This window comes from Arvicanthis niloticus, chromosome X, assembly GCF_011762505.2.
Source record: "Arvicanthis niloticus isolate mArvNil1 chromosome X, mArvNil1.pat.X, whole genome shotgun sequence".
Taxonomy (NCBI): domain Eukaryota; kingdom Metazoa; phylum Chordata; class Mammalia; order Rodentia; family Muridae; genus Arvicanthis; species Arvicanthis niloticus.
Window position 1 is genome coordinate 61,648,847 of NC_047679.1, and position 27,229 is coordinate 61,676,075.

The 27,229-nt window shown below is 38.0% G+C and overlaps 1 protein-coding gene across 1 annotated transcript in view; it reads left to right on the top strand.

Moving 5' to 3' along the window:
- Positions 1-269: 269 nt before the first annotated feature.
- Sh3bgrl (SH3 domain binding glutamate rich protein like) overlaps positions 270-27,229 on the top strand; it is a 75,432-nt gene continuing 48,472 nt past the window's right edge. Inside the window, exon 1 of the mRNA XM_034485631.3 lies at positions 270-563. Coding sequence (XP_034341522.3) covers positions 519-563 — 45 coding nt within the window. The 5' untranslated portion in view covers positions 270-518. The remainder of the gene's footprint in view (positions 564-27,229) is intronic.

Genomic DNA, 27,229 nt, shown 5'->3' on the forward strand with positions numbered 1-27,229 from the left:
TTGATAACGTGGGTTTAAAGAAATTTGAACTAGTGTCTGGATTCAAGACAAAGGTAGCTTTCGGCTATCTTTTTTTGCATACATTTCTGAGCAGGAAGTAACACACAAAACTTCTGGTGTTCATGGGAAAAGGTCTTTTATTCTAATCGAGTGATTTTTTTTTTCTACCCCTTCTTTTATTTCTCCTCTCGCCCCCTTCCCGGAGAGGGAATAGCCAGAAAGAATTGTTTCAACAGATCTCGCGGTGCTGTTCGAGATCCTGTGTTTTAAAAAAACAATTTAGAAATGATGCAAATGAGCCTGAGCCTTCCGGGGTTTGGGGCTGGGACTGCCGAGCTGGAAGCTCATTGAAAGCGGCCGCTGGTGGAGGCGGGGCTCTGGCCAGTTCCCCTTCCACCTTCCCCCACCCTCCTCATCCAACCTCTGTTTGGCCCCTAGCTCGGTTCCAGACGTTGCCGCAGCTGTTTCACAGCTCTTTTCAAGACTCCAGCGACCGACCTGAAGCCCTTGTTTCCAGGATGGTGATCCATGTATATATTGCATCTTCTTCTGGCTCTACAGCGGTAAGGAGAGTGGGAGCCCACCTTTGTTGTTTTCCAACACACTAGTCCTCTTCTACCTCAGAACCGTTAAATTGCAGAAGTTACACTGGAAGCTTCTCCTTAGAAGAAGCAAGCATCGCCGCCCACAACACCCCCCTTCTTTCCTTTCTTCCTTTGTTGCGTCGATTTCATTTTTTCCCCCCGTGGAGTTAGCTTTGTTTGCCTTGAGACGTTAGTGCCACATTTTCGTTTCTAAAGGAAAAAGAAAGCTATCAAGTTTAGGAGAAAACTGGTAAAGGGACTTCGCGAGGTTAGGTGAAGTCAAGTAAAATCAAAAACAAGTGGCTTTCAGGCTTTTTAGAGTGAGACATTTAACAAATATGCTCTAAGTACCGAGTTCAGGGGAAGTAGAGCATTTCTGTAAAGGATGAGGGTACTGATGGGAAGGGAGGGGAAGACTTCTGAGGTGCTGGAATTATTGTGAAACCACTGGAATGGAATTATTTTGAGAGCATGCAGGTGGGGTATATAATTTAAAAAAATAGGAGAAAGTCAGAAACAATTTTTTTTTTTTGCTTCCTCCTCCTCCCCCACCTCCTTCCTCCTCCCTCCTTTTCCACCCCTTCTTTTTCTTCTGGGAGTATGAGGCTGTTTTTTTTTTTCCAGTTTGTTTAAATTTAGTGTAGTAAGAGACATACCCCCCCCACACACACACACATTGGTGCTTATTTTGAGTTTTTCTTTTTTTCCTTCGAAAGATTTTCCTTCTAAAACCTACTACTTCAAGACTGGTGAAAACTGGGAAAAGAACCTGGCAGCTGAGTTGCTGCCTCTTCATAGCAGTCAGTTTTCTTCCTTGATTCATTTGCTAATTGTTAACTTAGAATAACAGTTTTTTTTAGCATATCTGAGGAGCATTGGGTAAACTGAGGTGAAAGCTGAATGCATACTCCTGTTTAATGAAAGAGCCTCTGTTCCAGCAACCCAGGAGGAAAAATAAAGGCCCAACAGTGGCAGGAGCAGATGTGTGGGCTCGGGAATTTGAATGTAGAAAACTCCTCTAGCTTTAGAAGGGCAGAGGTCCCAGGTTGTTGTTATTTACATTTAGTAGGATTTGGAATAGAACTGAAGGCTATATGAAGTCACCTGAACTCTGAACCTTGAACTTTGTCTTTTGCCAACATAAGTGGGTGTGTTTAGACTACGTTTCAAAATGTAAGAAAACTTACTCTTAAAGTTATTGAACATTTTTTTTTGAAAAAGTAGAAATGTTTATTATTTCCTTTGGACTCTACTTTAGAAGCTTCTTGTCTTCCATACCTACCATTCTGATAACGTGGGTTACTGAATATCAATCTACTACATTAACTGCATTTTCAAAAACCAGCTTAATGCCTTTGGTTATTCCTTATTAGATTGAACCTCTCAAGCACTTAGGTGGTGGTGGTTGTTATTGTTGTTTTGTGAGGGTATGCAGTTTCAATATTGGTACTTGTTCTTTGCTTTCTTTATCTTCTATTTCTCTTCCAGAAGTAAACTCAAGGAGAAACTGCTTCAAGAATTTCATCAAGTAATAGAGTCACACCTCCCTGCTTTGTTAAGACATAAAATTTCTAAATACCCTAGAAGAGATTAAGAGTTTTATTTTATATATAATTTTTTTTTTTTTTTTTTTTTTTTTTGGTTTTTCGAGACAGGGTTTCTCTGTGTAGCCCTGGCTGTCCTGGAACTCACTCTGTAGACCAGGCTGGCCTCGAACTCAGAAATCTGCCTGCTTCTGCCTCCCAAGTGCTGGGATTAAAGGCGTGCGCCACCACTGCCTGGCTCAGTTGACAGATATTTATAGTGTTTGTCTTTAGTTTCTGTTGTTTCTTCATGGATAATTAAGGATTTGTCCATGGTTGCACTAGTTACATTTTTATGAAAATGTCAAAATGAATGATTTTTTTATTATACCCTTGCAATGTTTAAAAAATAATCCTAAAATAGTACAAGGAGAGTATTTTTAAGGAGGACTCCTTTATATGAATGGAACAGTGGCTATTTACTTGAGAAAGGAAATTTCAGTTTGCAGTACTGAAATTTTCCTTTAAGATAGCAAAAAAGCATTGTCCTTCTAACTAATGGTTTAGAAATTTGGGGGCAAGTGTTCTCATGGAATCTAAAAAAAAAAAAATTGAAAAGATACCTACCTGTAATTTATTATTTGTCTAATGAGAGTTTTAAGTGTTTGACTTTGGCTTGATAATATGTATGTATTGAATGATTTGCCTGCATATGTGTACTATGTGAATTCTCATTGCCTATGGAGATCAGAAGAGGGTGTTGGGTCGGCTCCGGGAGCTAGAGTTACACATGGTTATGAGCCACCATGTGGATGCTGGGAACTGAACCCAGGTCCTTTGCAAGAGCAGTAAGTGTTCTTGACTATTGAGCCATCTCTCCACCCCTGAATCCATTTTCCTGACTATTAAAAAAATCAGCAATATTAGGTGGTTAGTTGTTCTGTGAATGAGCTAGAACAGCAATAATAAGCAACATTATATCTACAGCCCGAGACTTCTTCTATTTCTCAGCCTAATTTAAAAAAAAAAATCCTAAAATGTGTCCTCATCTCTGCCCTAATACGTAGGAGTAGTGCTTGTTTCTCAAGGTTAGAAATATAATCAAATGGGTTAGACTTTGCAGTGGATTCTATTGTTTGTTTTTTTTCTTTTTCAAGACAGAGTTTCTCTGTGTATCCATGATTGTCCCTGTACAATCATGATACAAGAACTCACTGTAGATCTGCCTGGCCTTGAACTCAGAGATCTACTTGCCTTTGCCTCCCAAGTACTGGGATTAAAGGAGTGTGCCACCCAGCTGCAGTGTATTCTTGATAGTAACTCCAGTAAGACTTAAGTTCTCTCAGGCACTGTCTTATATTTTCTTGACAATAATGCCATGATTATGTTTCTTTCAGAAAAGGAGATGCAGATATAGAGAGGTTAAGTGTCACACTGCTACGAAGGCACAGAGTTTTAATGCAGGGAAAGCTTCTTAAGTTCAAACGTGTGTAGCCATAAAAAAAGAAACATGCTGACAGTGATGCAAAGCAGCTAGCAGACATGAAGACGTAAATGTGAACATGACCTTAGATGTTTAGAGAATGAGTAAGTCCCGCAGGTTGAAAAGCATCTCTTGAACATGCCCATAAGTGGGAATAGCAAAATGGGGAGCTAGCATGGAGGAGGGATGCTGTGTCTATAAGTGAATGCAAGTAAGAGGGCTATATGACTTATTCACTCAAGGCTAGGAAGGTAGAGAAGTTTAGGAAAGACAAAACTGGTAAGTTTTAGGTGAAGCTATTTCATTGAGATCTTAATGTTTCTCTTGATGAAAACCAACTAGCAAGGATTGGGTTTCTAATTGTTTACAGAAAGCTAATTCTGTTTGTTCATATTTTATTTCTTATAACTTCATAGTCCAAGTTAACATCTGTTCTTACTTTTTTAAGACAAGAACTCATTGCCCAAATTAGACTCAAACTCAGTGATCCTTCTGGTGCCTTCTAAGTGTCGAGACTTGTATGGATTTGTGCCACCACATCTGCCTTTCCATTCCTTTGTTTAGAATTGTTTGTGCTCACTGTTGATGAGATGTCATGTAGTAGCATATGTCGAAATTTAGATCACAATGCCTTGTAAGTTTAAATTTAGAAGAAAATGGTATATTAAACCCAATGTCTACACAACTTAACAAATTGTAGTAACATTTAACAACAAACAAACAAACAAACAAATAAAACCAACATTGACCTTTTGTTGAAATTATCAGACTGATGAAAGATTGGGAAAGGTTTAGTTGGCTTAGGAGATTTTTACCCTTACTTCTTTCTTCCAGATTGATATCAATCCATTTTATGTCCTCTGTGCATTCTGTGGGCACTAGTGCAGAATCTTGAAGGGTATGGTATATAGGAGGTTTCTCTCATGATTTCATTTAGGGGATAGCACATGCAGTGATCTCTCTCTCTCTCTCTCTCTCTCTCTCTCTCTCTCTCTCTTTCTCCCTCCCTCCCTCCCTCCCTCCCTCCCTCCCTCCCTCCCTCTCTCCCTCTCTCTCTCATGTTTCTCTTATAACTACTAAAAACAAAGCTAGTTTTAGGGTGGATTCTGTGATGGTACTCACAAGTAATAAAAACAAGGAAATGGATTGAATACTCTTGATCAAGTCACAACTCCCTAGTCACACTATTTTCATCATTTGGAATTTGTATATAGAGCATGAAGGCACTGTTCTTTGTCATGTGGTTCTTCAGTAGTTTTATGTTAGGTGACGGAGTTCCTTGCTGTTCTGTTTTTGTATATATAAATTGAGCCCTAACTTAAAACATGCTTTCAAGGATGCCATAACTGCCAAGCTTTGTTGGAATGGTATTATTTAAAGTTATTAATAAACTAGTTAGAAGATCAAACTCAGAAACCAGCAAATGAATAGGTGTACTTTTCAGAAACCCCATGCTGTAGAAAATGGTGATTTTTCAAGTGTCAAGTGAAAAGACTAAAATGAAGAATCAATATCATCGGTTTGGTAAGCAGTACTTGAAAGCTGATTTCCCTGTAACAGCAGTGAAGCCACTGGAAAAGTTTAGCCCATCTTAAAAAGGCTTAGGAAACATATTTCCCATCCAAGTACTGATCAGGCCCCATCCTGCTTAGCTTCCAAGATCAGATGAGATAGGATGTGTTCAAGGTTGTATGGCCATAGACAGGAAACATCTCAATGGTAGTGTCTCTCATGACCTAAAAATGTTTACAAGTCTAATAGCTATTCCATGGCAGAATGTATTATGAAAGGTAAGTGTTTTAACCTCATAGAAGTAAAGGGTAATGTGAATTTATCTTTAGCATAAAGACTTATTATCCTGCTGAAGAAAAATAATATCCTTAACAACCTTTCTCCCAGAATGCTCTGTGTTAAAGTCTAAACATGTCAGGCTATATGCTCTAATTTAAGTGTTTTGTGTCTATTCTCAGGTGTGCTTTTTAAAAACGTGCATTGCACAATCAACTATGTATCTTTAAATATATATGTTTATTCTTTGAGAAGTTTATATATGCATCAATGTATTCTGTCCATATTCATTCCCTCCCACTAGTCCCCTTAACTCCTCCTAGATCTCACCCCCATCACTCCAAACTTTATATATATATTAACCTATCAAGTCAAATTTGTTTTGCTCTTATACAAATTGATGTGGGCCTTCCACTGGAGCATGCATGGTAAACCCATTGGGGAGAACACCTTTAAAGGAAATTGACTTTCCTTCTGCTTGTGCTGTCAATTGTCAGTAGCCCCTCTGCTAGAGGTAGGGACAGATGGGCTCCATTCCCATTGATGTTACACTATTGGTTGGCTTGATGTTGAGCTGACAACTATGTGTCTTTATAGAATATGTTTTGCTTTAACTGGATTATCAAGGGTTAATTTTATATTGTGTTTTATTGATAAAATTAAGTGGATTAGAAGGGATTTGTTCCCCTTCAAGTATGCCTTGCTACCTAGGTAGAGACCTTTTAAAATTACAATTTAATCAATTCTTCCTTTCTAGAACAAGATGAAGCAAACATACTTTTAGACAAAAAGGGCAGCTCTTTTATGACAACTGCTTTTGTTAGCATGAGAGACAAAGGTGACATTTAACACTTGGTGAGCCCAGCAGAGTTTTAAACAGAGGAATTGTTTTCTAGCCCACTGCTTTACATTTTGCATATATGGTTGTGGAAAGGGCTCTAGACTTGCAGAACATAATAAAAGTTCAAATAAAAGTTTAAAAATACCACGACAAATTCAAACTCGGTGCATTTAAAGTGTTCAGGACTGTTGGGTTTTTGTTTTCCTTGTTCTACCTTCTCCTTAGCACAGCTGTTCAACATTTGGTCTCAGTAATCGTAACAAACCAGCATTGCGCATTCCAGGCACTGTGCCTAGTGCTTTCCATATATTATCCCATTTCACTCTTAAAGTACGATGAAGTGCTGTTATTAGCTCCATTTCTGTGTTTGCAGTGATTCTTCCTGAGATTCATAAGAGATATTAGGTGTGTATTGATCAGGACCAAAGAGCTAGAAATGGCAGAGCTGGGATTCCAAAGAATACAGGGTGTTGCCTTCAGAACCCTCAGCATTGTTATTTGCATAACTTCCATGTAAAGATATTGCATAGAATTTACATCTTTAGCACATTAAAATGTTGATTTATGATTACAAGTATAATTGCCTTCAGGGCCACCCTAGTCTACAGAGTGAGTTCCAGGACTAATGGCTACATAGAGAAACCCTGTCTCAAAAAAAAAAAAAAAAATACAATAACCATCTCATTAGGGAGTGTGGGATAGTTTGGTGGGTAAAAATGGTAATGTTGTCTATGCCAATGGCCTGAGTTTGAGTTGTAGAAGGAGAACGCCAACTTCTGAAAGTTGTCCACTAAACACTCACCTTGAGGTGCCTGCATTCATAAATGTACATGCTCACATCCAGTGGAAAAACTACTTGGGAGATCCTCTTATTCCATAAGTGTGTTCTCATCTACAACCTGGACTTGGGAATACAGTGGGAGGGAAACTAGGGCAAAAGAGGGAAACTAGGGGGAAGAGTGAGGCCAGCACTAGCATTTTCTGTTACAACTTAATATGCATGCATACGTGCACAGAGAGGCTTTACCAGGATCATGTTTTAAGTAGCCTTTGCCCCTTTTTGTAGTGGCTTGTGCAACACATTGAACTCTGATGATTTTGATTCTCTGTTTTAAAAAACTATCTTTTTTTTTTCTTTTTTGCTCAGCATGGCTGTGCAAACTGATAATCATAGCACTCTGGAATTTGAGGTACAATTATATTACGTTTGAGGCCAGACTAGGCTGCCATGGTCAGACAATGTGTCAAAAAAAAGAAAAAGAAAAGGACAAAAATACTTTTAAAAAAGAAAAGAAAACATACCCATCTAACCCCTAATTACAAGAACAACAAAACCCTGTATTTTGTGGCTATACACCAACATAGTAAAAAAAGAAAGATAGATTTTTATGAGTCTATGATTAAATTAGAAAGCAGTATATTGATAATGTATAAAGTCTGGCTTTGGATTCTTGTCTTTGAGTTATATTCTTTGGTTTAGCTCTTTTGGAAATAAGAGCCTATGACAGAGTTGGGTTCAAGCCAAACATTTCTGCTTGGGAGATGTCCAACAATGAGTTAAGACTAATTAAACTTCAGTTTTAAACAGCAGAGAATATTCACCTCAGGTAACAACTACTGTGAGACCATTTGGTCTGTTTGTGTCACTGTCACCTCTCATACAGTTGATTCATCATAAGGGTGGCCCATTCTTCAGTGTTATAATTTTAACAGTATGTATTTAATCAAAGTTGTATGGATTAGGAAACCATCATCTCCAGTATAACATTTGAAAGTTGATTTAGAAGGAAGACACTGGTGGATAATTACTTATTGTTTTTTAAACAAATGTTAAAGTAACTTGCTTTAATTTCTAGCACAAATAATTAGTCAGCTTCAGCTGACAGCACAATGAAAAAAAAAGCTGGTGGTGGTACAGCTCAGTGGTGGAGTGCTTGCTTAGTACGGCTGAAGCACTGGGTTCAAAGTACTGCAAAAAAAATAAAAAATAAAAATTTAAGTCTAGAAAGTAATTTTAAGAGCTGCCCTGCTGTCTTTCATGGAGTACTTAAAATATGACTGGCACAGCAGCCACAACATTATATGTAATCTGCCATTTAGCACCCTTAGTTCAGAGATGACAGTTCTGTCCCACCAACCACATCCACATTTTTTATATGAGGTCACTGTGTAGCACTCGTTGTCCTGGAAGTCAAACTATATAAGACCAGGCTGGTGTTGAATTCCCAGAGAGTCATCTGCCTCTGCCTTTCACAGGCTGGGATTAAAGGTCTGCACCATGATGTCTGGACCCCATTATTTATTTATTTTATGTATATGAGTGCTCTATCTTCATGTATACCTGAATGCCAGATGAGGGCATCAGATTTAATTTGGAAGTTGAAATTGAACAGCGGATTTTATCTAGTACGTTTCTGTAAATACCATTTGTATTTATAGTTTACATTGTATTATACTATTATATGCTTATATGGGGAGTTTATATTTACTGTTAGATATTATATTGTATTGTATTGTTATATATTTATATTGTATGGCGAGTTTAAGAGAAGAATGTGTATCACATTGGGATTTAATCTGACTCTACCAAAAAAGAAAAAAAAAGAACATGACTACCAAATTTCATCCCCAAAGGGATCCTAACATTACTTAAATGTCTCCGAGACTCAAGTGAGAGGCCTACCCTGCCAGCAACATAACACATGTCTACTTTAAAGCCAGTGTTTCTACATTTTGTGAAAACCCAAAGGTACATAGGCTTGGCTATGATTTATGCCTAGATGTTCAAGTAGATTTAGTACAAATCAATATCTTAAAAAAATGAAAATTACAGAGATAGATTACAATTCAATTACAATTACAATTCAATTACAGAGATAGATTTTTCCCTCTATTATTGGGCAGGGATTTTTTAAGATTAAGCAAAATAATTCATAAGAATACTATGTATGGTGTACAGAACACATCTGAAGAGCAACTATTGGAAAAATGCCGTACTATCACATGTAAAAGCAAAACCTAAGAGATTGGTGCAAAATAAACTAATTGGCCTACTTGGCTTCTTCAAACACGAATTGCTCTGAAGACAGAAGTAAATGTTCTTAGACAATCTCTTACTATGTGAAGTAACTGGGATTGCCTCCACACTTGAGAAAAGGATCACCATTTTCTTCATTTCCTTTTAGTTTATGGGTGTGGGTATTTTGCCTGCATGTATGCCTGTGTAGCACATGCATGCAATTCCCACAGAGACCAGAAGAGGACATCATCGGATCCTCTGGAACCAGGGTTACAGACAGTTGTTAGTTGCTGGGTGCTGGAAACCAAAAGTGTTTTTTGTTTTTTTTTTTTTTTTTTTTTTTTTTTTTTTTTTTTTTTTGAGACAGGGTTTCTCTGTGTAGCCTTGGCTGTCCTGGAACTCACTCTGTAGACCAGGCTGGCCTCAAACTCAGAAATCCGCCTGCCTCTGCCTCCCAAGTGCTGGGATTAAAGGCGTGCACCAACACTGCCCGGCCCAAAAAGTGGTCGTTTGTAAGAGCAAAAAGCATTCTTAACCACTGAGTCCATCCATAAGGGTTAACAGTGGACATCACAAGATTTCTTAGAAATATTTGAACTTGGAATGCTAAGCTTTCTTGTCTGTTTTTGTTTTATGACAGTGTCTCCTGAAGTCCCAGGCTGGCCTTCCTATGTAACTGAAGTTGAGGGTGAATTTGCAATAATGGTCATTGAAAGTGCTCTGATTATGACATATGTGCTACCATGAATGGCTTGTATGTGTGATTCATCTTATGTGAAAGCATATGATAAAAAGACAGGTGCATATTATCTATGATAATATTAAATGTGTTTTTCTAAAACATTTTCTCAAGTTGTAGAAATTCCCTTTGTTGTAATAATGTTCAAACTGTAGAAGGAAGGTCCTGTACCCAACAAAGCAGATTCTGAGGCTAGGTTAGTGTCTTTATTTCTTAGATGGTTTCTATTGATGGCCTGCTGAGTGTTAGAACTAGGTTGGAGGGCCCTCTTTTAGAACTATTTTAGAATGAAACAAAGAGCCATGAATAATAATTCATTTACTTTCTCTACTTATTATCCAGAGTATAATTAGAATGGAATAGGATTCTAAACATTAGCAGATGCTTCAATAGATGGCATGGTGCAATTCAAATGCAAATAGTCTACCAATTGGAAATTTGTGATTGGTATTCAAAAATGTATGATTAGAGTTGAGAAGAGATGATGTCTAGAAAGTTAAAAAGTGTAGGAGCCATTCACATGGGTTTATTTGAAACTGTGGAAAAGAAGGAATTAAGAGGAAGGAATTACAGAATGAGAAGAGGGTTGAGGATAAGGGTACAGCCTTGGTGAAAGTTGACACATAGGAGGTTGTGAAAGGAACATACAAAGGAGGAAGATTCCTAAGGAAGAAGAGAAGTCTAGAATGGAACTTCTGCATGGAACTAATGTGATAACGTGGATATATGCAAAACTATATAGACAATTATATAGACAACTATATAGACAAGCTAGGAGAGAGGCAAGTATTGAGGGAGTATCGTTTGGCAGTGCCATATAAGCCTTGTGAAAATTGCTAACATGCCATTGAATTTAAAAGGAAGAAATTATAACTGATGTTACACATAGTAGTTTCAGTGACATACTGAAAGTAATAACTGATTGAAAGGCATAAAGAATAGAATATACATAGAGGAAGCGATATGCATTGTCTAGTAATGTACTAGTGTGATAAAAGGAAGGGCTATCCAATGGGACATAGTGAGTAAACAGGTCAGCTAGGAATATATAGTGAGACCCCTTTTCAAGTAACAACAGTAACAATAATAAATAAATATCCTTACTAACTTAAGTTTCATATAAAATAATATTGACCATGCAGAGACTTCTTTTATTTTAACTGACCAGATGTGCATTGTTTTTGTAAGAGAAGAAACAGGAAAGTCACAGTTCTTACATAAAGTATTGAATGGCTGGACAATTTCCACTACTCTTACTTGCCAAACCAATTAAAAACATGGCTCTTTAGAATATACTAGTTTGCTGGCAGGGTTTCCCTAGTATAAGCAAAGGACTGGATTTGATCCCAGGCACTGAAATAAAAAAAAAAAAAAAAAACAGCAACTTGTGTCTGTATGTGTTTTACACTTCAAATTTTTTCTAGGAGATGGATTGTTTTAGTCATAAGAAAGTGCAACTAATGTAATGTTTTTTTCAGTTAAATCATTTAAACTTAGTTTCATTTCTAATGCTAATGGAGCCTTTTGAAAGCTACATAGTACAATGTTGTGAGATCAGTAAACTGATGCTTCTATAACCTTAAGATTTGTGGGCTGACTTGGAATCTTTGAATGAAATTCAAAGAAGATAAAGAGATAAAGGCAATCATTTGGGATTCCACATTAATGAAGGTGTTACACCCTAGATTTGAGAGTTTATAGAGCTTTAACTCTAAACTTCTGCATGGAACTAATGTGATGTATGCAAAACTGTATAGACAACTCAGACACAAATTAAGAACCTTGCAAAGTGTGGTTATTTTGAATAGATTTAGCTAGATCAGGTTCTGCCATTTCTCAGTCTATGATTTATTTGTGCTGTCGATTTTTTTCCTTTCATGCTCTAATTCACACATTCATTCAGAAAACATTTGTGCCAGTCACTGGAATAGATTACAGACCTTAGTTCTCAAGGCCAAGAAAGGACCTGAAATAAATGAAATGCCTTTCAGACTCTTGTGTGAGTCAGAATGAGCAGGTATGTGGATGTCATTTTAGGGGACTAAGTTACATGATCTGTAAATAAATAAGGAGAATGTATGTGATGTTCATAGGCCGAGATACTTTTGGGACTTATATGCTGGTATATTGATAAACTCTCACAGGAATTAGTGTCTTCAACAGATGTTCAAATACATTTTTGTTTATTTTTTAGTCACATCTTCTTGAAACATTCTAAAAACATTGATGATTTATTATTTCAACTGATTTTTTGTTCAGTTGTCTTTGCCATTTCCCTGGCAGGGTGTGGGAATTAGACCCTAAATAAAATGTACTATTTCAACTTTTTTTTGTACTTGAACATGAACCAGAGACACGATTGAGGTCAGTCAGTTTTCATTAAAGTCAGATGTAGTAGTGATGACAAGCTGAAAGATTTGTATTTTTTCTGTTGAATTGTTTCTATCAGTTATTTTGGAATTCCAGAGGAAAACACTAAAGTAATCTTTTATTATCTGACCAATCCTACCCAGGCTTATCTACTTTCCCTTCACCTTGGAATCAACCTGGCCTGGGCAGTTTGTATGAATAATTATGCCCTACAGAAGCTTGAGGGGCATTTTTTTTTTTTTTTTTTTTTTGGTTTTTCGAGACAGGGTTTCTCTGTGTAGCCCTGGCTGTCCTGGAACTCACTTTGTAGACCAGGCTGGCCTCGAACTCAGAAATCCGCCTGCCTCTGCCTCCCAAGTGCTGGGATTAAAGGCATGTGCCACCACTGCCCACCTGAGGTGCATTCTTTAAGTACTTAGAAAAGGCTAACTCTCCTAGGCTAGTCTCTTGCTCTCTGGCTTTTCCTTTGGTTTTCTAAAGCTTCTAGGCTTCCCAAGTTTTTGGTTGGAAGTTTAGTTCAGGTTTTGTACATCAGTTTGCTTTACTATTTATACCACTGCTAAATTGGATATGGGTTATATCCTGTGCTAGAGTTTACAACATGGGGCTGTTATTCAGTATGCTGGCTTTTGGCCAACCATATGACAAAAAAACAAACAAAAAAAAAAAAAAAAAACAAAAAAAAACCAACACAACCAAATCCTGAAATAATTAGTATTTTTCTTAAGTTCCCACCAGATAATAGGACAAACAAATAATTTTAGTCCTTTCCCTTCTCAACATATTTCTAGCTCAGCTTAGTGCACCGATTCAACTCTGAGAAAAAATTGCTGCATTATCCCTGGGAGTTAATAAGTGTCTGAAACCAGGTGTTCTGGTAGATGGGTTTTCTATTACAACCACAGCTGCTCTTTTAACACGGCACTTCAAATATCATTTTTTTTTTTTTTTGTAATTGTACTGCTCTTGGTAGACTTAAAGCAACGTTATGTAGGTAGAAGCATCATAGATTAAAAGCAATTTCTTTTTTGATACACAGACTCCATGACCATATCATAGAGTGTTTGTTGTCTACTGGATAAAAATCAGCTTATATTCTCTTCTATATTTATAACCATCAAATTGAAAGCAGAATTTTAGAAGCATCTATCTAGGTGAGGTCAAAGAAGGTCATCCAACCCATCCATGTAAGAACTGCTTGGGAGCTGACCCAGAAAGATTATGATCAATTTTCTTTCAGTAAACTCTCCAGAGGAGGAAACATACACTCTCCCATGGTAATCCACTGGAGTACTACTCTATGTTCCTTCTTCCTCTAGACTCTCGGGTGACAAGTGAAATTCAGCATACTCATTCTTTTGTGGGAGAGAGATCAGATTTTTGAAATCAGAAAGATAGGAAGTAAAGGACTGTGTACTATATAAACATTCAACTAGTATTAGTTGAACATTTTTTCTCAAGTATCCACTAAAATAGCATGTGAAGCCTTTTAAAACTTATTTTGGAAAGAGTCTGTAACTTTTATTTTGAGAAAGTTAAAAATAAATCCCATGATTTTTATTTCTTTCCTTCTGCTTTTCTTTTTCCAGGAAGCATTCTGGGTATTGCCCATGTCTGTCAATCAGCACATTATGGGGTCATATCATAAGACGACATTACCACTACCACATGGTGCTTATTTCATGAAGCTTGCAACCTGCTGGATTTACATAAATTTTAAGATAGAAATTTTAAACCTTTTAAATATGTAGGCCTTTAAAGCTCAAGCTCTGGGCATAGTTGAATGGCATTACTAATGAAGAAAATTACAGGACAAGACTGATTTAAAACCCAATGCAAAGCCTTTAAAAGGTTCAATTGCTAGGAAAAGAACCTTGTAAATTTTTGAGCTAAGCTGCTTCAGTTGTAGAGAAAAATACCTGCCGTAGGACTCTGAACTCCAGGTGGTGACTTTTTAAGGTGGTTAAATCATACTTTGCTAGCAATCTTTCCTATCATCAGTGCCTTACTCAACCAGGAGCCCCCAGTTGAGAGTGAGAAAGGACGGAGCTTAGAGAATGCTTTAGGCCCTGTAATGACCATTCCTTGTGAAAATAAAAGACCTTAAACTTGCATCCTGGGGAATACCTAGACATTTTTTTTTTAAATGAGTAATAATAACTACTGTGAATTTTTTTGAAAGAAGGAAAATTTTCAGCACCACAATAATTGGCTAAAATTGTTAGCTGAAGAAAATGTCTTTCCTCTTCTACATAAATGAAAATTTTGCCTGTGTTTTTAGTTATTGTAGACATGGCTTCACAAGATCTTCAAGTTACTTGTTTTGTTTAGAAATACTAATATTAGCACAGAAGGGAGGCCTGTTGTTTGTTTTCCATTGTAAGTGAATTTTTCTTTTGAGGAAAGAGTCTTAATCTCCCTCCGTCCTTCTTTCTTTCCCTCCCTCCCTCCTTCTCTTCCTCCCTCCCTCCTTCTCCTTCTATCCTCACTTCTTCCTTCCTTTTTCTACTTCCTTCATTCTTCTGACTCTTAACTCTTTTTTTATTTTTGTTCTAATTCTATGTAAGAATGCACAGTGTAAGTGGTTCCAATGGCAATCCTAGATGTTAAAAGACTACTGAATATGTTCCAGAGTACTTTTTTTTGGGAAGCCCCAAATTCAATCCTCTTCAGTGCTTGAAGGAATAGAAAAAAAAATAAGAATGCACATTGATTTGTGGTTAGTTGAATGTGACATTTGATTCAAAGTTTGTGTCCTAAGGGAATTATACTTTAAGAAAGAAAAATGGTAGTAAAGTAATTATACAGAGTCATAAAAGTGATGGGGGCAGGAGAAGAAGAGGGATAGAAGACGAGGGAGTGAGGGAAGGAAGGAAGGAATGAAGGAGGGAGGGAGGGAGCGAGATTGGAATTACAGAAGACAAGCCACCATGCTGCCAGTGACTGTAGCATTTCCAAATCTTTGTTTTCTAGTAAGGGATACTATGCTATTGAAAACTTGCCACATGTTTTCATTGTTAGTCCAATTTCTATGTGTTTTCTTTCACATCCTCTATTTCTCCTGAATATGTTAGCTAATATTTCATCTCCACAATATTAAACATCTTTTGATGAGTATTTTTCAGCTACTTTAGGTACATCTGTGTTAGGTCTCACTGTAGACTGTTTTTAAATTATTTTTAAAAATTTGACTTTCTACTGTATATGTCCCAAAGATGGCAAAATAATTTTCCTAAGCTATGGATGGATATGTGTGCATATACTCACACAGAAATAAGGTATCTTGAGTTTGTGGAGAGAAATACAAGTTAAGCCATCTTCAAGAAGTTTCTGAAGTAGTCTGAGAGAAATGCAAGGAGAATCTTTGTTGATAAGGAGGTGCTAATGAAGGTTGGTCTTATAAACCTTTGGAGTAGGTAATGTGAGTACGTTGTTCCACTGAGATTACTTTAGTGTTTTTTTTATTATTATTTGAGAGTTTCATACATAAATATCATAGGTTTACAGGTCTATACCTCATTCTCTTCTATTTCCTCCCCTATCTACCATTACCACGTTTCCCTCCTAACTTTCATGTTTTTTTTTTCCTTTAGTCATCTGAGTTTAATTGAGTTTTATTCTTTAGTTCATGGAAAGAAATACACAAACTACAAAAGACACAGACACCATTTTTAAACCCTCTGAATCCACTTAGAGCTGCCTGTCTGTGTGCAAGTCTGTGTTCAGAAACAAGGCTAGGGCTGCAGCTAAGTTGTATATTGCAGCATAGACATGTGCTAACCAAAATGCCTTGGATTCACTAATAATTGGACACTTTCATGGTCAGAAGTTGTTATTGTTCTTAAACTTTTCATAGCTAGTGCATTCAGTTAAGTGTGTTCAATTGCCCACAGTTTAAGAAGCTGGTGCTATAGCACCCATCACTGAACTATGTTCCTAAGCCATGGCTTTTTTAACAGTTAGACAAGAAGACAAGCTGAGGTATAGAGCATGAACTTAACCCAAAACCACATAGTTGGAGACGAGGCTGAAGCTACATCATGAATAGATTTTTTTTTAAAGTTTTTATTATTTTAATTGGATATTTTCTTTATTTACATTTCAAATGTTATCCCCTTTCCTGCCCCCTCCCCCGAACTTTCTATTTCCTCCCGATCTCCTGTTTCTATGACGGTGTTCCCCCACCCACCCACTCCCGCCTCCCCACCCTCAAATTTCCCTACACTGGGACATCGATCCTTCACAAGACCTCCTCCCATTGATGTCCAACAAGGCCATCCTTTGCTACATATGTAGCTGGAGCCATGGATCCCTCCATGTGTACTCTTGGTTCCTGGTTTAGTTTTGTGAGCTCTGTGTGTGTGGGTGTGGGGACTGGTCTGTTGTTCTTCCTGTGGGTTGCAAACCCCTTCACCTTCTTCAGTCCTTTGTCTAACTCCTCCATTAGGAACCCTGTGCTCAGTCCAATGGTTGGCTGCGAGCATCTGCATCTCTATTGGTCATACTCTGGCAGAGCCTCTCAGGAGACAGTTATATGAGCAAGCACTTCTTGGCATCTGCAATAGTGTCTGGTTTTTGTTTCTGTATATGGGATGGATACCCAGATAGGGCAGTCTCTGGATGGCCTTTCCTTCAGTCCCTGATCCACACTTGTCTCTGTATTTCCTCCCTTGAGTATTTTGTTCTCCCTTCTAAGAAGGACTGAAGCATCCACACTTTGGTCTTCCTTCTTCTTGAGCTTCATGTAGTCTATGAATTGTATCTTGGGTATTCTGAGCTTTTGGACTAATATCCACTTATTAGTGAGTGCATACCATGTGTGCTCTTTTGTGACTGGGTTACCTTACTCAGGATAATATTTTTAATTCCATCCATTTGCCTAAGAATTTCCTGAAGTCATTGTTTTTAATAGCTGAGTAGTACTCCATTGTGTAAATGTACCACATTTTCTGTATCTATTCCCCTGTTGAAGGACATCTGGGTTCTCTCCAGCTTCTGGCTATTATAAATAAGGCTGCTATGTGTCCTTAAATGGCATTGTTTCTACTTACAATTGAACTTAAATTAAGATAATTAGTATTTACTGATTTTATTTTATACAAAAAATTTACTTTGAGCCTCATTTATAATTCCATTATATTTACCATGAACTCCATTTTTTGCTATAATATAATAAATGAACTATGAATCGTTCTTTGTTCAGATGTCAACACTCTCTATTTTCTGCCTTGTCTTCAACTCTGGAGTTGGGTACACTTTTTAAAAAAGGTGTGCATGGAGAAACCAGGCAGGGGTGTTGCATACAGCCTTTTCTAGTATATTTCCCGATTTCAAGCTGACTATAGAGCCAGGCATGATAGTCCATGACTGTAATCCCAAAGCATGGGATGCTGAGGCAAAAAGATGGCTCCTAAGTGCGAGGCCAGTTTGGGGTACAAATTGAAACTCTATCCAAAAATTAAAAACAAAACCTGACTCAACTTCTATCTTTTCTTTTCTTTTCTTTTTTTTCTTTTTTTTTTTTTTTTTTTTTGGTTTTTCGAGACAGGGTTTCTCTGTGTAGCCCGGGCTGTCCTGGAACTCACTCTGTAGACCAGGCTGGCCTCGAACTCAGAAATCCGCCTGCCTCTGCCTCCCAAGTGCTGGGATTAAAGGCGTGCGCCACCCTATCTTTTCTTAAAAATGGTTCTATAATGGCCAGATGGATTATATAGAAAGTTTAGGAAAATCCAGTTCCCCTCTCAACCATATTCTTTCATATATGTGTATGTGTATATATATGTATTTCACTCAGTATCCTGTATCCTGGCAGTCAGGTTATCTCCAGTACTAATTCTAGTAGTATTATATAATCAAAACTAAGGTGGTCATAATAATTCCAATTAATGTACCAATCAAAAATATATGCTATTTTATTTTATATTATCAATTTGGTTATGACTTTGGTGACGGCCTGGAAAAGAAGAATGCTAGACCTTGGCCTTAGCATGAGAAATAAATTTGTTTTCATCTGTAAAGTTTCTTTTTAGAAAATTTATAACATTTTCCTTTCTTTATTCTTTCTCTGTGTGTATATGTACGTGTATATGCTCATGTGCATGAGTTATGATGTACATACAGGGGTCAGAGTACAACCTGAAGGGGTCAGTTCTTGTCCTTTCACTATATGGCCCCAAGGATCAAACTGAGGTTGCCAATTTTTTATCTTTACACAATGAGCCATTTCCCTGACCTGGACTTTCATTTTAAAATTAAACCTTTATCAGACTTTTAGAGATCTACATTCACCTCAGGTTTCTTTTGATATTTTTTGGTGAAAGGAGTAGATTTGTAAAAGTCAGGATGACTTTTGCCGCTATAATAGTTTCCTTTTAAAGTGATATGTGGATTTATATTGACAATGCTGAATGTGAGGTGGAGGAAGCAGCTTATGGTTATTAGCCACCATTTCATAATAATTTCATTGCTGCGAGCCATGGACCGAATCACAGCTGAGTTGATACTTGAGGGAAGCATTTTCTGACTTGTTTCCCTCTGCCATCCACTCTACCTAGAATTCACTTATTAACAAAAACTATTGTAACCATCTCCAGAGAACTCCATGGATTAAGTATATTTTACACTCTAGTTGCGTCATGTCTAAGGTGTTTTATGTTATTCAACTTTTCCATTATAGTTCTTCCTTATAAGCTTGTAAAGTTTCTGATGTTAATCTTAATCTCTGTTGTGTTTTCAGACTACCACACTGTGCTCAGTCATTGGCAAGTATATAATGAGTATATGTTTATGGAATTTGAATGCTTGAATGAATGCATGCATGAACAAAGTGATTTACTTTAAACAGTAATATAGATGAAATCATGGATTTGATGTGGTAATTGCTCAGCTTTCTTCTACCTATTAACATAAATATATTCAACTGAATAAACATGCTCACTTACGTACTAAAATCACCTTAGGTGCTGTCAGTGGAAATATTGCACTAAAGGCACTGTCTGATACAGACATCTAGGCATAATCAAGCTTTTTTCTCACCTCTGTTTTTGCAAGTGAATTTTCATCTCCTTATTCCACAGTCCTTGGTCTTATCCATTGTTAACCTTTCTTCTCTAATAAACTCTTTCTCAATGCAATAATTTTCTTTACTTCCAAACTTCTTTACTATTTTTGTTTATTTCCTTTTTCCTTTATTAGATTAGCTATTTTTGTTTTTCTATGACACACACACACACACACACACACACACACACACACACACGTATGTATCAGCTACTAAATTAGTATTTATACACTATATTTATCAATGGAGCACTTAATCTAACTGTTGGACATATCAACCTCAGGTAACCTTCAGGAGGAAGATTTTTCTCTAAGAGGTACTAATACTACTAATCAGGAGATGAAGTTTGAGTTTGTTCTTGCCTCCCCCCCCCCCCACATCTTCTTTATGGCTTGAGGACAGCACAAGGACAGAGAATTGCCTCTCTAGGGTTTTGGTCTGGACTCAGAGCTGGCATCACCTCCCACCTCAGCCTGCCTGGTGAGGTGGTGGCCTTATTAATTTCCCCAGGCAAGGAGCTGTGCTTAAAGTGATCATAGATTAAAGGTAACATGGAGGCTGACAAAGAGGTCAGGATCTCCTTGTTAGTGTCCTGGAGGACCATCTATCTGGCTGTGGATCTCATAGTTGCTTGGCTGGCTATCTGAATCCCAGTAGCCTATCCCAGACCTCATTTTCTGGCTGTGGTTTCTATGGCTCAGGCTGGTAGTGATTTGAGTGGCATTTGAATAATGTGAGCCAGGTGGTGGTGGCCCTCTTGCTCCCAATTGCTGCCATTATCCTCATATACTACCATCTGTTTGCTTTGCCCTGGTTTCCATAGAAACTGCCCCCCCCAACATTATCATGGGGAACTTCCATAGTGTCTGAAGGGATCTTCTAGTTTCAGGTGATGATACTCTTTCTGAGGCCCTGGCTGAGACCTTTGATCTTGGCTACTGAGCACAACAGAAGGATTTGGGAGAAGAAAAGCTGAGCCCAGAATGGTCAGAGCTTGAGTCTCCACAAAGTAAGGAAGTACAGACCTCCCAGGAAACAGGCTTCCAGAGGAGGATAGAGCACACATTTGAAGCACACTACATTTGTGCTCATGGCCTCTGAATTTCAAAAGAGAAACTAATCCTATTGTCAGTTAATCTTCTTGTGACTAACCAGTAATATACTGTAAAAGTGAAACTGTAAAAACCAGATAAGTAGAGATAAGTAAACTGTACAAACAGACTGTGTCAGGTATCATCAATTGCTAGCTTGGAAAAGATGTTCTTTAGTATTGGTTGATGAATTATTTAACTTTTATGATGATGCTGCTGCCTTAATAGATTGAGCACTGTTTATATAAACTTGTGTGGAAATATTGTATTTGTTAAGTCTGATTCTAAATCGAAAGAATCATACAGGTAAAATGGACCTATAGTGCACTCCATTAAACATCTTATTTAAAGTATACAATTGTATAGCCGTGAATTGTTTTGTTTTTAAGACAGGGTTTTATTTTGTAGTCTAGGCTGGCCTGGAACACTGTGGAGCCCAGGATGGCCTCAAACAGACATGAAGCCTGTTTTAGCCTCCCAAGTGGTGGGATTACAAGGCATGAGTACCACCTCACCTGGCAATTTGTAGCCCTTTAAACATTTATTTTCTCTATTCATATTTATAATAATTATTCAGAAGGGAAAGTTTCCCCACTGTTAGATAACCTAGTTATTAAAGAGACTTAAAACTATGCCAAAATGTCTTACGAACCTGTACCCAGTGCTCTGGAATTTTACATTCTGAGATCCGAAATGTGACATTAGAACCCTTCACCTAACATAAGACCCTGTCATATCTTCCTGAAGGTTTGTTTGTGTGTGCATGTGTGTGTATGCTTGCATGTGTGCGTGTATGTGTGTGTGTGCATGCACACACATGTGCGCATGTATGTGAGTGTGTGCGCACAAATACACACACGCTCGTTTGCATGCTAAATATGGCATGTGCATGTATAAGTAAGTGCATGCATGTAGAGGCTGGAGGTCAGCCTCAGTGTTATTTCTCAGTAGCTTTTTTTCTCCTGTTTTTTTTTTTTTTGAGACAGGGTCTCTCATTGGGACCTGGGGCTTTTTGATTATGTTAGGATGGTTGGCCAGTGATCTCCAGGGATCTGCTTTTCTCCTAAATCAGCACTGGGATTGTGCTTGTCATTTTATATCGATCCTGGGGATTGCACTTCATCCTCATGCTTGTGTGGCAAAACACTTTACCAATTGAGCTATATCCCCAGCACTCAGTTTTCTGGAAACAGTATTTGATTGTCTGTCTGCTGACATGGTGCATGTGTTTTATATCTACTATTATAGGTGCCTTGTTCAAATTATATTTCTTCAGAACTTATTTGGAGATTCCTACCAGAGAATGGCAGTTACTTGTATACTCATGACCAAAGAACAGTTTTCTATCATGGAATGGTGTCCTTGTTGACAAGTCTACAGTCTGAAAACATGTGCAAGAGTGGTGAAGGAGGAAGAGTCCACCTTAGGCAGAAGTGCAGCCAGATCAGTCCTGACAATGATTGGGGTAGCAGATGTTGTGAAAAGATTGTCTCCACAGTCAAGATTTTAATTCCTGAATGTAACTCCTAAATATAGTTTCAGTCACCCTCTTCAAATGCTTTAATCACCTATGGGTGACTTAATCTCTCTCTGTCTCTCTCTGTTACTGTCTCTGTCTCTCTGTCTCCTCTGTCTCTCTGTCTCTCTGTCTCTATCTCTTACTCTGTCTCACTCTCTATCTCTCTGTCTCTTGGTCTCTCTCTGTCTCTGTCTCTCTCTCCCTCTCTCTTTCACACACACACACACATACACACACATACACAGAGAGAGAGAGAGAAAGAGAGAGGGAGAGAGAGAGAGAGAGAGAGAGAGAGAGAGAGAGAGAGAGAGAGTCTATGCTGAAAACTTAAATAAGGAATCACACATATATTGAGAGAGATACAGAGAAATATTTCATAATATATAAATGCATATTAAAACAAATGGTGTTATGGTGTTCTTGGAGTTTTCCTTATGACAGAGAAACTAATGGCAATGGTATACAGAGTAAATGTTATATTACAGTTAAGAGTTTTGCCTGTGTAAGACCTGCACAGGTTCTAGCTAATGAGATCCCAGTACTGAGAGGGGGAAGTGGACATGAGGATTCCACCTCTAGCCAAGAAGTTATCTACAATTGATAGCTGCTAGAAAAGTAAAACTAAGTTTTCCTCATTGGAGTGTCACTTTGTATATCAGCCACACTTTAGGGCAGGTCCTATACCCAGGATGCCCAAGAGTAGTTAGCCAACACAGAAGAAACTCAGTGTATTTTGATCTCATATTTTGTTTTTTTGTTAGGTGGAATCATAAAGTTGGATGGGTAAGGAGGTGGGAAGGATCAATAAGCAGTTGGTGGAAAGGAAAACATGATCAAAATATATAGTATGAACAACTGTTTCAGTTAACAGTTGTGCTTATGATTAGTTAAGTAGAAAATTATTTTCATATTTCTCATATTTCCTTTTAGAATACTTTTATTTGACAACTTTGTACTCAGGTACACAGTTTATCTTGATCACAACCAACCTAGATTCCCTTTCTTTCTCCCATTGGACCCTCAAATACATTTCCCTCCCACCTTCATTTTCTTGTTTGTAAATAATTCACTGAGTTTAGTTAGTGCTGCCTGCACTTGCATAAGTGTGGCTCTACCTACCAGAGTAGGAACTACATACAAGCAATCCATAAAAGCACCCTGAGCTCCTACTCCAAGCAGCCACCAGTTACCAATAGTTCTTCAGCATTGGGCAGATTTTCAGAGCACCTGTACCATTCATGGTTGAATGTCCATTGGCTTGATCTTGTGCAGGTCTTCTGCAGGTAATCACAATTGCTGTTAGTTCATGAGTGCTGTGGTCTTTTCATGTCCAGAAGATAGCGTTTTATCAAATTCCTCCCCATCCTCAACTTCTCATATTCTAACCAGTCTTAGGTGATGTTTTCCTGTGCTGCTTTTAGCAGGGCTGGGGAGGTGATCTAAATAACTTATTTAGGGATGAGCCCTCAATAGTAATTACTCCTTGCACTTTAGACACTTATAAATCTTTGCTGTGGCTACTGTCTACTGCAAAAAGAAGAGGTTGAGAGTAGGATATATGTATGGCTGTAAACATAAATGTTTTAGAAGGCAGTTTGATACCATGCCCATTAAGCAAAACAAGAGCAGTGGGTTCCCCTTAGGGCCTGTGACTTCCCTTAGCCATGGGCTTCTGGCTAGATTTGATGAGGTATGAGTTCTTGCCTGTGGAGCAGATCAAAAACCAATTAGTTATCCAGGAATACTTGTGCTGGTATTGCACCAGTTAGTAGCCACACCTTGTATAGTAGCTTGCTATTGTTGCGTGTAGATTCCATTGGATAAGACTATTGTTAGCTTTTGTCCCATAGTGGCCCCACACAGTACTTCCTGGTGCTATGAAAGCTACTCAGCAGAGAGGATGTTTTCAGGAAAGCGCCAGCTTAATTTTTGGATGTCCTGCAACCAGAGTGTGCTGTGTCTTTAGTAGTCGGATTTTACTATCTAATTTTAGTGGGTAACTAAGAGCAATGGTAATAGCTGTGTTCTTTGGGGAGCCTCTAGGGCATCTTGTGACAAAAACTTAAGTGGGGGGAGATTATCCCATATCTGGCAATGAGTTTTTCATCTATTAACTCATATTTTCTTCTGAGGATGCAGTGGCCCCCCCATATAGGAGTATTTGTGCTTCAATTTCTGATTTAAAAACTACACCTTTTGTATCTAGCTTATAAAGCAGTGAGTTTTTAAAGTTTCCCTATCCCCAGTTTTAATTCCTATCCTTTCCTTCTCCTCAAGGTTAACTCCTAGGTTCCCACACCTGCTTTCCTATCATGTATGTTTTCCCCTCAACTTTTCTAATTTCATTTTTCTTTGCAGCTGAATAAAATTCCTTATGTGTACTGTATTTGCATCTTCCATTCATATAGACTGATTCCATTTCTAACTATTGTGAATGGAACAGGAATAAAGACAGATGTGCAAGTATCTTTGATATGATATGGACACATTGTATATGCACAGGATTGGTAAAACTGGTTTTGGATTTTTGAGACTCTCTACACTAGTTTCCATAGTGACTGCACCCGTTTATATTCCCACCAACAGTGGATAAGTATTACCCTTCCCCACAACCTCACCAGCATTTGTGTTCATTTGTTTTTGGTTTGTGTATTTTTTCAAATAAAAAGTTAGAAATATTATTTTACTTTGTGTGTGGGTGTTTTACTTGCATGCATGTCCATGTATCTCATGTGTACCTGGTACCCACACAGACCAGAAGAAAGTATCAGATTCCCCAGAATGGGACAGTTGTGAGCTGCCATGTGGGTGCTGGAAATCCAACCCAGGTCCTATGGAAGAGCAGCCAGTGCTCCTCATTACTAAGCCATTTCTCTAGTCCACTTGTTTTCTTGATAATAATCATTCTTGCTTAGGTGAGATGAAGTCATTTCGTTTCCATTTTCCTGACTGCTGATGGTATTGAATACTTTTAAAATCTGTTTATTGGCCATTTGTATTTCTTTCTTTGGGAATTCTGTGGCTCATTTACTTTTATTTATTTTTCTTGAAAAGCTTCTTTTTAATATTAGTTTTTTGAGTTCTTTGCACATGCTAGTCACTGATCCCTGTTAAGTGTGTAGCTGGCAGAGGAAATTCCCCATTATATAGGATTCTTCTTCAATCAATCGATGGTTTTTCTTTACTGTACAGAAACTTTTTAATTTCATGAAGTCCCATTTGTTGAGTAGTGTTTTTATTTCCCGAGAAATCAGCGTCTCACTCAGAATATCCTTACCTGTGCCTGGGCACTGACATGTACTCAGTTTTCCTCTAGAAGTTTTACATCTTGATCAATACCACTTTCTCCACCTTGCAATCAAGGCTACATTCTCTGTCCTCTCCTTGACCCATTTTTGTTGGTGAGAGTTTGTGACTTTGCAGTTCCAGCATTTCACATTGCTTTCTTTAATCCATCATTTATTTTGTTTTGGTGACTGTGTCCTTGAGCATACTTTCTAATTGCTGCTTTGAGTTTTCGAAATTTCTTCTAATTCACTGTTACTAGATGCCATTATAGTAGGATTAGTAATTTTTGGAGATGTTATATTTTGTGTGTGTGTGTGTGCGCGCGCGCGCTTTACTGCACTGGGATTTATGTATCTGACCTTATTCCATTTTGTGTTTATGGATCTGTTATATTTTTTCAGTTGAAGCATTCACACTGTTCAAGTGGCACTTGAATGTTGAAGTGTTCAGGTGCAGAGTTCAGAAAACAGTTGATGTAAGAGCTCAGGGTGTCACCAGTTCTACATTATTCCAAGTAGACTATAGACTGAGAAAACCCACAGCTGCTTGATTTTCACACTATACCAATGCCTATTGACTACAGTGCCCCCTTGCCTCCAATAATTGAGGATAAACCAAGGATAGTATGAAGTACAATGGAGTTTTAGTTAGTAAGTTCAGGATTGGGAGAGGAGTAAGGTGGTAGAGATAAGAATAAGTATCAACTCTGAAGAGAACAGAAATCAGGGCCAGTCAAGTACCCTGGAGGGTAAAACTGTGATACTGTTAGGGTCTGCAGATTTATAGATTTTTAAAATCATTAAGAGGTAAAAGTAGGAGGTGATAAGGATGATGGAGGAGAAGACATATAAATAAAAGGGAAAGTATATGAGATATGGGTGAAAGGTTGTTTAAAAAAGTCAAAAGAATGTCTTGTTTGAAACTAGGTGAAGATATTACACAGCAGTCCCAAAACCTCACTGAGCAATATTAACACAGAGGCAAAACGATCATGATCATCATGAGATACATCTTCAAGAGTGGATACTAAACAATAGAAAATAAGAAATAGGAGGCTACTTCTTGGGTGAAATGCTGGCATAGCTGCGGTTAGTTGAAAGTTGAAGTTCTCCAGTCCTTCCTGCTCTGACAGACTCTACTTTGTGCAAATGGGAACCATTCACCTTTGCAGCCTATGATTTAGGTGCTTCTATCTTGTGAAGAACTGAAGCTTTAAGTCTCTTCCTGGTAGTTCCCTTGCACCTCTTCACTGCACTGTCTCATTTGGTCCTTCATGCACTATGTATATATGGAGCAGCGTGCCCCCTTTGTAGTTTCTGCTGTTTCTTGGAGCACCTTAATTTTTCTGTTATGCCCATGGAAGAGGGCTTGCAGTTGATTTCTAATTTGACTCTCCTACTTGCATTCCTACAGAGAGCTCCCTTGCTTCATTTCATTTAAACACTTTATCTCACAGAATAGGGCCTTTTTAATCTTTTGACTGTTTGCTTACACCGTTTCAGTGGTGAACATTCTAATCTGCCATCTTACTCCGAAGTACTTCTACTCCATTTTCTATTACAATAAATTGGGAAATATTATTTGTGTGCAAGTGAATGCTCACATGTATATTAACATGTATTTTACACACGCGTATTTGTGTGCAAATGTATGGGGAAGTCAGGAATTCTTCACTGTTCACCTTTTTGGGATTTTTTTTTGAGACAGGGTCTCCTCGCCCTATAACTAGAGCTCACCAATGTGACTGAATTGGATGGCCAGCAAGCCCTTGGGGCCTTCCTTATCTCGATTTCCCTAGCAATGGGATTATAGGTACATGCTGAAGCACTAACCTTTTGGTGAAGGTCCTGGGGATCCAAACTCAAGTATTCACAGTCACACTGCAAACACTTTACCAAGGGAGTCATTTCTCTACTTAGGAAGG